Source organism: Saccostrea cucullata, unplaced genomic scaffold, assembly GCF_032062105.1.
Source record: "Saccostrea cucullata isolate Sc308-1 unplaced genomic scaffold, CSIRO_AGI_Scuc_v1 ctg311, whole genome shotgun sequence".
Classification (NCBI taxonomy): domain Eukaryota; kingdom Metazoa; phylum Mollusca; class Bivalvia; order Ostreida; family Ostreidae; genus Saccostrea; species Saccostrea cuccullata.
The window spans coordinates 219,650-232,021 of record NW_026930660.1 but is presented as its reverse complement, the minus strand read 5'-3'; the positions used below and the strand labels follow the sequence as shown (position 1 = coordinate 232,021).

The window sequence follows — 12,372 nt, the reverse complement described above, 5'->3', positions numbered from 1 at the left end:
CGTGTGAATATCATGCGTGTCACGTATGTTAAACGTACGTATTGCCCACCATACGTTACACATATATTGCACACGTACGTTATTCATATGTTTCACATATGAATAACGTACGTGCAACGTGTGTGTAACATATGTTTCTCATAACATGTTTAATGGGTTTGTTATTTGCACTGCTCATATAGTAAATGTACGAATACCATACAAAAATGTGTCAAACCATGGTTAAACACATGTTTTGAACATTTTTTTCACATATTTTAATCGTTGGTGAAACAAAAATTACATGCAATTTAAATATTCAATTCATGCACTTGACATAATTTCCCTCAAAGGCTTATTTTCTTTTCATCTGTTGAATGATCCACTTTCTGGTTATCCTTCACTTTAAATTTCCTGATCCTTAATTGCTCTTGAAGCAATCACAACAAAAGACATATTTAGATTTAAGCCAAATTTAATGTAGAGTATGTTAACATCAATTCATTTTTCTCCAGTTCTCTTTTACCTGTAAAGAAAAAGAAAATATTAAATGCATGAAATAAGGGAAAATCCATTTTTTCCCCTGAACATTATTATTATCCTGATATTAATCCTGGTTGATTCTCCGTAGAACTTAAATATAAATACTAAATAATTAATTTTTTAGTATTCATAACCATGATCTTTTAAGCTATTTTTTTCACTATATCTTCAAATATTTACCTTGTAATTTTCTTATCTAAAATTCATTACATAGCAATGATTTGTGCGTGAACTCGGAAAAATAGATGTGTTTGTACATACTAATACCCCATATGCCAGCTTATGGTTAAAGTTTCCCAAGTGCAAGTCAAACTCCAAAGTCAAGGTCAAAGGTCAAATTGTTGACATCCAAGGAAGGACTTGTCACAAAGAATAAATCTGTGAAATATGAAAGCCCTACTACTATCAGCTCAAAAGTTATGATCAAAGTTAAATTTTTTTAACAGTGGGTTAAACTAGAAGTTCAAGGTCAAATATTTTAATTTATACAGAGCTGCCAACCCTTACGATTTTGGCGTAAGTCTTACGAAATTAGCATCCAAAATATGCCTTACGATTTCTCTCTATATTCTTCCGATTTCAGTTTTTCTCCATCAAAGTTTATAATACCGGGGTTTTCATAACTGGTCTCTACAGTTTCTACTATTATAATTAAATATTTATAATCCTTACATTGGTTGCTTGCATCGTCGTTTCAGTTTTAGCTGGCCGATCGCATTCATGTCAATGTTTTTAAGTAAACAAAATGGAAACGTGCCTCAAATTCCTCCGATTACGTGTACATTTACAAAATATCTTCAGCGACAGGGGACTGAGGCGGTCCCCGGACCACGCCTTACTATTTTTCATTTCAGAATGTTGGCAGCTCTGTTTATACCCATTGAAAGGTCTTGTCACAATAAATATACAAGTGAAGTATGAAAGCCCTTGCACCAACTGTTCAAAAGTTAAGGCCAAGATTCAAGTTATGAAACTTTCAATTCTAAAGGTTAATTTGGTGTACCAATACAAAAGTATTGTCACAATGAATACCCAGGTCTGTGAAATATGAAAGCCATACTTTCACCCACTAAGATAATATGGCCAATGTGAAAACAGGGGCTGACAAATAGATTTTTCAAGCACTTGCCCACGGGCAAGTGCATGGTCAAATTTCACTTGCCCTACTTCAATTTTTACTTGCCCCACCAGCACTTTATATTCATCATAATGAATTAATTTGTCTCTAAATCAAAAAAAAAAATTCAGCCTAGGGTTGTTAATTTGAATATTGGCGACATTTAAAACCACCTGCCATTAAGTACTACGTACCATACAATCTGTTGATTGACTGTATGCTGTTTGACGTCCCGTTCCAGAATAATATTTTCTTTCATATAGAGACGTAAAATTGCTATCATATTTCAGCTATAGTCATGATATCTGGTATTTGTTTAAAATAATAATTTCGGACCTCTTTTTTTCTTTTCTCATACCTGGTATGCTTTGACAGTTTTGTACGGAGTTTTTCACTAACATTCTTATGGACGATGTCGATCGTTTTCTGCCTCATAACTGTCAAAACTTTCTCCATTTCTCCAATGCCAATTTATTTGTATTGTCACTTTTAATTAAGTACTAATACATGTACTTAAAACTTTCGGTAAAACTTAATTGCAATGAATTGCATAATGATGACACAATTAAACTGGTTCGCAAACAAAGTGTGACAAACAAAGGAAGATAACTCTTACAACAAAATAATTTTAATTTCGTGGAAAACTATGACATTTTTAAAAATATTTATTGATTGATTATTTTTTAAGCCACTTGCCCACGGGCAAGTGCCTATTAAAAATTCACTTGCCCGCCTCTAAAATTCACTAGCCCCGGGCGTCGGGCAATGGGATTTGTCAGAGCCTGGAAAAGATTTTGCAGACAGACAGACAGGGCAAAAGCTATATAGATGTACCCCAGAATCTTTGATTACAGGGGTATAAAACTTATTCCTCATTGTCATGAACGTAGTCTTTTTGCTTTCAACTTAGGAGCATTTTATAGATTTTCAATGAATCAATGCATTTTCAGTTTATGATTAATTAATAAAGCTGTGCCTTTACATCTGATACACCTACCCTGGGGCTATATGAATTTCATAATTTTAGTAGGACTCAATGCTTATTAAAATCTTGCTAATAGTTTGCTTGATGTCCGATTAAAAAAATACAATTTTGAATAATTTTGATGGGTTAACCCCCCCCCCCCTTAGTTTGGGTGGCGGTGGGGGGAGGAGGCTGTAACTGCTAAAATTTTACCAGACAGAGCACAGTGTATGATGATGGAAAACAGGAAACCCAAGGGCCTTGAATCGCTCTTCTAATAAATTGTACAATCTATCACTAGTATTTGAAGCCTCTATGTTTATAAGACCCAAAATACATCAACCAAGAAAGTTCCATCATGATTCTTAGCCAGTTAGGACTGAAGATATTTCAATAGAGCTATAAAATACCATAAATAGGTCATGGTGACCTACTTTTTGGTCGACATTCTCCAAAAACCCAAGATGCCTCAACTGACAAAGTTTAACAATTCTATGCATAGACTTCTTTTGGTTTTATCTTCCTGTTATCTCCCCTTGTATAAGGGTCCAAACCCTAATTTTAGTATAAATGGTAGCCCTTGGGCCAAGGATGCCCTGTGAAAATTTGACAATGATTGTCCAAGGGGATCTTGAGTTATGGCCCACATTCTAAAAAGTTTATGCACACCGCACAAATGGCCATAGCGTTAGCTCTTTGAGCCTTTGGCTCAGAAGAGCTAAAATCAGTATTCATGTACACCTATTTACTGGCTATGAGGACAATAGCTAGTTTATCGTCCCCCAAGACAACAACTATTCCCCAAGATGCAGCCGAGGGAAATGATAAACAAGCTATTTTCCGAATAGTAAGTAAATAGGTGTTTTATTATGGCACCTGATCCTACCTCTGATGTTTCGGGGGTCCGTGTTCTGCTCTTATTTTGTATTGTTTTATGGACTTTGAGATTGAAATGAATACTGTTCGTTATCCCCATATTCTTCTATTATATACTGAAGCTGACTTAATTATATGTAAGGTCCGATCTGGATAAAACCAGAAGAGTTACGAAATGAAAAATTGAACTTACCTTCTGCATTAATCTTTAGGTTGGCATGGACTCATCTGTTTTTGTGTGTGTTCCAAGTGTATACTTTTTGTCCTTGAGGTTAATAAAAAATATATGTAAAAAAAATATAGACAACTTTCACATTAAATTTTACACAAGTTATTCCCCTTTGCGGGGTCAATCCAGCGTAAGGCCCTGTTTTCCCTCTGTAACCTTACCAAATTTATTGGTCAGTATTTTAAAAATAAAATCTGTAATGTCAATATCGTTCATTAAGATTTTCATGTTGCCCCAAACTTCGGCAAAACAGGTACAGATCTAAATTGTCCAATAAAGTTTGAAGATTGAAAATAATAACAGGTAACTTACAAAGGACAAAGTGGGAAAAATGAGACTATGCCGACAAGGGGAGATAACTCTTAGTAGTGTGAAATTCGTCAAACTTGATTGCATTTCAAATTTTACATGAAAAGCTTCAAGTTACATGTAGTATTTGCAAGTCTAAAAGCAATATGATCAGAAAATCTTATTCCTTTATAATTAAAAGTATTACCATATTCAAGATTATACTGGTTAAACTTTAAGAATCTGTTTTGGAGTCCATTCTAGGCATTTAGGTGTTTACAAAGATGAGCTTCAGTCACCATCCTGGAATGCATATATCTAAAATCACATAAAAATTCTCATGCCCTGTTCACACGGAGAGTTTAATTCGAATTAAACGTAAAGTTACTGCGAATTAGCTTCGATTAGCGTTCACACGGAGAATTTAATGCGAATTAGTTTAATTCGAATTAATTTACTGCGCATTAAATTACTTCGCATTAGCTCCGTGTGAACGCTAAGCGAAGCTAATTCGAATTAAATTTTGATGCATGCGTAAGGTCAGAATTAAGTCACAGAACACGTGTTGGTGGTTATATATAGGTATATGTGCTATATTTGATTCAAAAATTGAGGGAAAGTATGTGAATCACTAAAATCAATGAATACCTGTAGCCACTACATGATGTATCAAAGGATGGCTCTGCATACATGACGTGATTTACAAATGACGTCATAATAGACTTACTGACGCCTGACTGTAGAAGAAAAATTTTAATTCGCATTAGTTTACTTCGCATTAGCTGTCGTGTGAACGCAATTTAATTCGCATTAATTAGATCCGCATTGGTTTACTTCGCATTAATTTACTGCGAATTAAACTCGTCGTGTGAACAGGGCATTAATCTCAAACACAATTTATATTCATAAGGATTAAAAGGGCAGATATGTAAAAACAAAACTGTTACACCATTATTGCACTCAAAGATAATAATTTCCTTTACCATCTACCATCTAATGTGATGTTTTAAATACTGTAAAAAGAAATAAATTCAGTGAGTGGAACTTTACATCAAATAGTTGTTGTTTCTTTTTTTTTTTTTTTTTTTGCATCTTATTTGTTAGGTTAAAAAACATTTTCAATAAATACTTAATTGTTATAACAGTATTTTTAAACTTCACCTGCATGATTTTGATATAACGTGCCCGTGTTGATGGATACACCTGGGTGCTGACCAAGACAGCTCACTGCCTCAACATGATGAATATTTTCTGTTTTTGGTAACCCAAGTCTCCATTATGTAATACACTGAAAAAAAACACCCCCTTAGTTTACATGTAACACACAGTCATAAAGTAATTAAATAATTGTTGATTTTATGCATTCCTCACCTTCAGCTAGGCCCTAGAACTTGCAGACGTCAGACTTCTCTTTCCAGTGACGTCACTGGTAACGTACATGTAATACATAAATGGAGGCTAGAAAATTCCGGAAGGTATATTTTATAAGTTTTATACGGACGGTACCCACTGTATATTTTGATAATTATCTAGATGAATCATTTACTCCCTTTTGAGATTTGTTGCGAATTTATCGTGAATTTCTTTCTTTTTTAAAAATATATTTTAGCTCTTGAATTTGGATTGATTATATCTACCGATGACCGAGTTCAATTTTATGTGCCTCTACCGATATCCGATACACATGACGAGATTGGAGAACTTTTTATGTAAACTTTGTTTACTGTTTTAGAGTAAATTTTAAACCAATGCGAACTCATAACATCATGCCAGACATGAAAGTGGACGTAAGGTAAACAATGTGAAATAAATTGAAACATTAAATACGCACACGACAAGTCAACAACGCACACATGTGCATGCTTCAGTTGTGATCTGGTGATTGGGTTTAACCAAACATCATAATAATGTTTATGTCAAAAAAAGTTATTTTAGATTTTAAAATATAATCATTAAAATACATGCAACTTCTGATCTAAGGACCTGTTATGCATGTTATAAGAAGGATTTTATAGATGGTCATATCACTATGATTGCTCTTCTTCCTGAATAACAGGTTAAGCCTTAAGTGCCTATTGATTGTTATGTTAAATAATATCTTGATTATAGTTCTCCAAAATCACTTAAACTATTAAGGAAAAATAGTTAGTTGTGGAAGTCAGCCATACTTTTATACAAAAAAGTTCCTGTATTTTAAGCAAAATTATGTAGTCCCAAGCAACAATTTATGTTTAACGCATTGGTTTTTTTTTCTCTTTATAGCAAAAACTAAATGATAATTTGATTAATACATTAAATTTGAAATAAAATAAAAAGGATTAGATTTATAGTCAACCTACATTTATCATACATGTATGTAATTGTATGAATTTACAAAATATACAGCCTTCTCATTCTCAAACATAGGTTTTCACACACATGTAAAACACCTTTTTAAATGTATATGTAACATGTGCCTGATACATGTAATACACATACTATATTCATCAACATATATGTAATGAGAGCTTTAGAAAACAAGTTAACCATAATTTATTTATGTACATTAGTATATTTAATGTGTGGTTTATAATGCACATAAACTATATATATACATGACATTTGTGCTTTATAAAACACATGTAAACCATGAGTTCATTAACGAACGTGTAACATGTGGTTGACTATACACATGTAAACCATGTGTTCATTAATGTACGTGTAACATGTGGTTGACTATACACATGTAAACCATATGTTAATTAACGTACGTGTAACATGTGGTTGACAATACACATGTAAACCGTACGTTTATCAACGTACGTACGTTTATCAACGTACGTATAACGTATGGTTGCACATAACATATGTTACATGTACGTTTCACGTACGTAACACATACGTGTATTCCAAACATACGTTTAACGTACGTTATGTGAAACATATGTAGTCACACATATGTTATAATACGTACGTTGTACCACATACGTGAAACGTATGTTTGTAATACACGTATGTGATACGTACATTTCACATACGTGATACATGTGTTATGTGCAACCATATGTAACACGTACGTGGCACAATTAGCTGTGTAGTATAACATGAAAATACCATTTATAATTGTGTAATATAAGATAGAAGTTCATGATGTAATTTTTGTTTTAAATGCTTTTCTGTTCCTCTGGACACATCATTATTATAACCTGATTCTGATGATAAGTTTATGTTTGTGTTTCTGTTTGTGTAGGTGGTTATTGATTCTGATGTTTCTGTTTGTGTAGGTGGTGGGCAGTATGGACGCCCATCCCAGTAGATACTCCTCCACGGTCCGAGTACAGCAGCACCGACAGGAGATCATACAAGAGTTGTCTTCCATGGTGAGAGAACTCCTAATTCACTTCTACAAGGCCACGCGCTTCAAACCGACGCGGATCATCTTCTACAGAGACGGCGTCAGTGAGGGACAATTCCAGCAGGTAAATCCGTCAAAACAGATTAAAGATCATAGATACATATCATCTGTATATATAGATTTTATACTCTATATCGCCTATACAAAGGTGTAAGTTTTCTAGACATGTGAACTTGTCCTAGGATCAGAAGTAAGCATTGATATTGTTCTGAGAATTAAACTTACTATCCATAAATTAAAATATTGCTGTCTTATATCAAGAAGACTAACTGTGGTTTTGAAGGGAAAAATTGTGTATTCAACAAAGCTGACTTTGTGGAGAACAATATTTAGAAAAAGAACTTGAATAATAAAAAACTAAAATCTGAGCCAGTCTCTTAGTCTTGTGTGTGTCTTCCAGGTTTTGCAGCATGAGCTCCGAGCTTTACGAGAAGCCTGTATGAAGCTGGAGCTGGGATACCAGCCGGGGATCACGTTTATCGTCGTACAGAAACGCCACCACACCCGACTGTTCTGTGCCGATCGTAAGGACCAGATTGGTCGGAGTGGAAATATCCCAGCAGGCACCACTGTAGATGTGGGAATCACTCATCCAACAGAATTCGACTTCTACCTCTGTAGTCATGCTGGAATACAGGTATAATTCTGACTCATAAGGCTAATAGGGGTGATATGAAACGTATATGGATTTCGGTATATACATGTAGCACTCTTTTTAACATACCTTTGAATTGACAAAAAAAAAATTGGAGAAAAGGAAACTTACTTACACATGTTATGGAGTCTGATGTTTTAAACTCAATAATCTTTTTAACAAGGGGATGGAGTAGCCATTATCAAGTTAAATATATTTTTGCTGTAAGTGCTTTTTGTGAGATTTGACTGTATGGCTCGTATCTTGTTTATTTTAATGTAAGTTCTATAAGAAGATGACAATGCTGTGTGTTACAGGGTACTAGTCGTCCCTCCCATTACCACGTGCTGTGGGATGACAACAGATTTAATGCTGATGAGCTACAGACCCTGACATATCAGCTGTGTCACACCTACGTACGCTGTACACGCAGTGTCTCTATACCCGCCCCCGCGTATTACGCACATCTAGTGGCATTCCGGGCTCGCTATCACCTGGTGGAAAAGGAACACGACAGGTAGGAATGATGGGATACGCGCTGTAGTTTTGATGTCATTTAGTTTAAATAACTAAATGGTTGTAATTGTATCTACAAGTTTGAAGTTAGATAGAGTATTCTTTACAATCAGCAACTCCCAATATATTTTGTTCAAATATGATGAATTTTGAGTGTGTGCAAATTTGATGTATTACAGAGCTTTTAAATAAAAGTTGCCGTATAAACTTTATGAGTAAAGAGTTATGAATGCTTATTATTACTGAATTTTAATTGAAAAATATCAATTTATAAGTAAAAAAAAATGTAGGAAATTTTAAAACTGTTGCTTTGTTATTACAGTGGAGAGGGAAGCCGTCACTCTGATAACAGCGAGGATAGGACCCCCACAGCCATGGCCCGCGCCGTGACCGTGCATCCAGACACAACTAAGGTCATGTACTTCGCCTGATCTGGGAACCAACACAACATGACCTTGACCTGAACATTGACATGTGTCCAGGAAAAGGGAGACAATTTTGTGTATCCTTCCCTAACATAGGGAGGTAGACTTCCCTGATTTTTAGAGGGAGGTTTTGTGTTTAGGGCAGGTAGTGATTAGATTTGACTTTTGTTAGGATGACTATGGGGTATTAACTGTATTTATTTTATAGAATTGTGCTTTTATTTTTTTTTTTTAACAAGAAACCATTCTGACTTGGTAGAGCGTACATTCCACTGTGTCTATGATTTTTTAACAAAATGAAGCATCTTTGACCTGATACTAGCAGCTTTTTGTTGCCAGCAAAGATGCATGTGGTGCTTAAAGGCTCAAAATAGATATTTCTGCCATAACTGAGAAATCTCTCAGACAAACTTTGTTGACGAAAGATGCCATTTCATACGAAGCATATCTACATTTTAGTCATTCCATGTATTTTGGGTGTAATCCCATTTTTGGCACAATACTCCTACTCCCCATTAGCTTAGCATATCATTTGTTGTAATAGCTCAGTGTTTATTTATGTTTTTAACTTGCCATAGTTTATTTTATAGTCCCACCAAAGGAGAGGTCCACCAATATATAGTCAACTAAAATTACCACCTACCAAGGGAGTTAACCCAGTCCTTTTTATTTGCTATCACTTTATTTCCTTTTTCGTAGTCCCGTTGTGTACAGGTGACCTATTTATTTCTCTGTAACATTGTTTTATTATGAGTCTGTTTTTTATGACTTGGGGAGATTCCAGTCAAGTAAAACCCCCTGTGACCTTATGACCCTGCATAATTAGTCTAGTCATGTTGTGTAATGAGCATATCATGTCGTCATGGTGATGTTGTAACCATATCAATGAGCCTTCCAGACGGATGGGGACGCAGCATTCTACTGTCTACTTATTGATGACGGCCCGCCTTGCCTGTGATACGCCCCAGTGATTATCACGGTTGGCTGGTTTCTCGGTGTTGTGTTTCATCCCTCTCAGTCCCACAGTTACAGCAGGCGTGGTAGGTGCTATTTATAAGTATTCTGAAGTGCCCTCTCTCCTGTTTTTGACAATCTCCAATATATCTCTGCTGATCCTTCTCCCACTACAAACTGTGTGCAATAATCGGGGCTCCCAAGCACAATAATTATCAAAAGTTGCCGAACCGTGACAAATTGTTGTATATAAGAAGTGCTCAACATACTCTGTATAGTTAGGGAGATTTTTATTGTTAAACTGATTTTAAAATATTTTGAAAAGAAAATCCTGAACTGTGTTCTATGCAACTCCCACTGGAAAAGTAACAAAGCCAAATGTTTGACCCCTCTCAGGGTATTGGGGATATTTACAGTTATAAGTAGGTAAGGGACCCATGCAATAAAATTCCCTGATCACCATTTTAGCAGAACTCATTGAAGCCTTTTATGTGTAAACTATTATATTTTGATTTGGTAGAAATAAAATTTGTCCAATGTAATTAGGTGAAAAACCATTGAAGATAATACAGTATGTTGGTAAAAATATCTTGACAGATTTGCTTACAATTGTGCATTATGATTCCAAGATGTTCAATATTGTGTGGAGTGGATCTCAAAATTTCTATCACTTATCATTGTCCAATATCGTGCCATGCCAGTAACCATTATCTGAAATACCAACAGTTATGATATCCAATGACCCTAACAACCTAAAAATCAGAGGGTGGGGTTAGGTCTATAGTATTTTTGTAGAAAAGAGGCAGAGATTGCTATGTATTTATTTAAATGCTTCACTAGTCCAAGTAAGATATATTCGTTGAGAGATTACGCTATTAATAGTCCGGGGAGATTTGTCTTTTTTAACTCGTGATGTACCAAAGTTGGCATCGTGTCCTAGTGATATTTATAAGCAGCATATTTATGTATGACCTCTTATTGCCCTCATTAATCATGGTTGTTGAAGAGAGAGGACTCAAGCACAATTATTTATTTTCTGCAATAACCTTCAACAGAGGAAATTCAGGTCTGTCCTCTCTCGCTTTGTAAGGAATGTGGTAGTGAGCATGCTCAGATCTCGTGTGAGTGTACACCGTTACTGGGCAGCCAGTGCGACCTTGACATAACCTTGGTGTGCAGTTGACCAATCAAAATTGAGAGCAGCTTACTACAACAGGAATAGAGTTGATGATTATATTATAAATTCTATGTATTGTGGGCAGTACTGGCCACAGATCATGTTTCCATTGTTCATTGTGTACAGATCCTTATGTTAACTTTGTGTTGTTTTGATAGCTATTATTAACTTTGCATCTTATAAGTTGTGATGACCTGATCTTGTGCTCCAATATATTTACTAGCAATGCCCCCCCCCCCCCCCCCCTTTAAGCTTTAGCTCGGTAAATCAACATCACATGTATAAAGATGTTTTAGAATAAGTCCTTATCTACCCCGATTGTGTTGACATTGGTTCATTGCCTAGAGCTGAAATGATAGCATTGAATTGTTTAACCAACTCAGATATAAACTTGAGATCTTACATGGACACACAACTGTTGATTCTGTTTTATCATTTTTTTGTCATGATTGTATTTTATAATGTCTTACTGGTCTAAATTTTTGTTATTATGCAATCACTGAGGGCTGTGGTTATATTATATATTGTATATTGTGAATGTTTCTGTTTTTTATGATGATGCCCCATGGTGCTAGGAGAAAAGGTCATATAAAGTTGCGCTTTAATCATCGATATAACACTTCTATCCTGAACAAAATTCTCTGCTCTCTCGTGCAGTCAGAAATCACAAATTAATGAACTACAAGGTTTTATCCCGTGTCACAAATCTCTGTTCTCATTTTACTGGTGTTGTGTTTTATTTTATCTTGTACACCAGACTTATTGTTAAATTATTTAAAACCAGATAAGAGGTCATTTTGGGGTAAAGACAAGGTATTCTGAATCTTAAGGTCTGATTAAAATAACAATATATTCATTTATGCATTGCCTTTTGCCATGCATTTTTTATTGCAATTTTTTTTAATTTAATTTTTTATTTTGGTAACTAGCTGGTCATTCTCCAGTTATTTTTGTACTCCAAAGAAGTAGATCAAATTTTTTTTCTGGGATTGACTTATAATCAATGGAATGAAATTTTTTTATATCTGACAAAAAAAAAATGTAATTTTCAATTCTTTTAGATCTTTAGGAAGCCCAGATCTGTCTAAAACTTTAAACTTTTTTCTTCAAAACTAAGTAAAGAAATCTCTGAAAATTTTACTTCTACCAAAAGCCAAACCAAAAGTGAGTAGCCTTCTCCTATGCAAGATCTCTGTACAAGCAGTATTGTTATGTTTGAATCCCTGATAACTCACCGGGCAGATGGGCATTTACTGATTTAGTTGTATGAACTTAG

At 34.9% G+C, this 12,372-nt stretch overlaps 1 protein-coding gene and 1 long non-coding RNA gene across 11 annotated transcripts in view; one reads left to right on the top strand and one right to left on the bottom strand.

Annotated features, from left to right (window-relative positions):
* Positions 1–9,469, top strand: part of LOC134229518 (protein argonaute-2-like) — a 35,343-nt gene extending 25,874 nt beyond the window's left edge. For all 10 annotated transcript variants that reach the window (XM_062711270.1, XM_062711266.1, XM_062711269.1 and 7 more), the window contains 4 exons: positions 7,260–7,454; positions 7,791–8,027; positions 8,342–8,541; positions 8,863–9,469. In XM_062711270.1, coding sequence (XP_062567254.1) covers positions 7,260–7,454; positions 7,791–8,027; positions 8,342–8,541; positions 8,863–8,971 — 741 coding nt within the window. In that variant the 3' untranslated portion in view covers positions 8,972–9,469. The remainder of the gene's footprint in view (positions 1–7,259; positions 7,455–7,790; positions 8,028–8,341; positions 8,542–8,862) is intronic.
* LOC134229500 (uncharacterized) lies at positions 666–4,321 on the bottom strand. Its single transcript, XR_009984189.1, has 3 exons — positions 4,205–4,321; positions 3,673–3,744; positions 666–900 (listed from the first exon to the last, which is right to left on the bottom strand). It is a non-coding gene; the product is annotated as an uncharacterized LOC134229500 (long non-coding RNA).
* Positions 9,470–12,372: the final 2,903 nt, after the last annotated feature.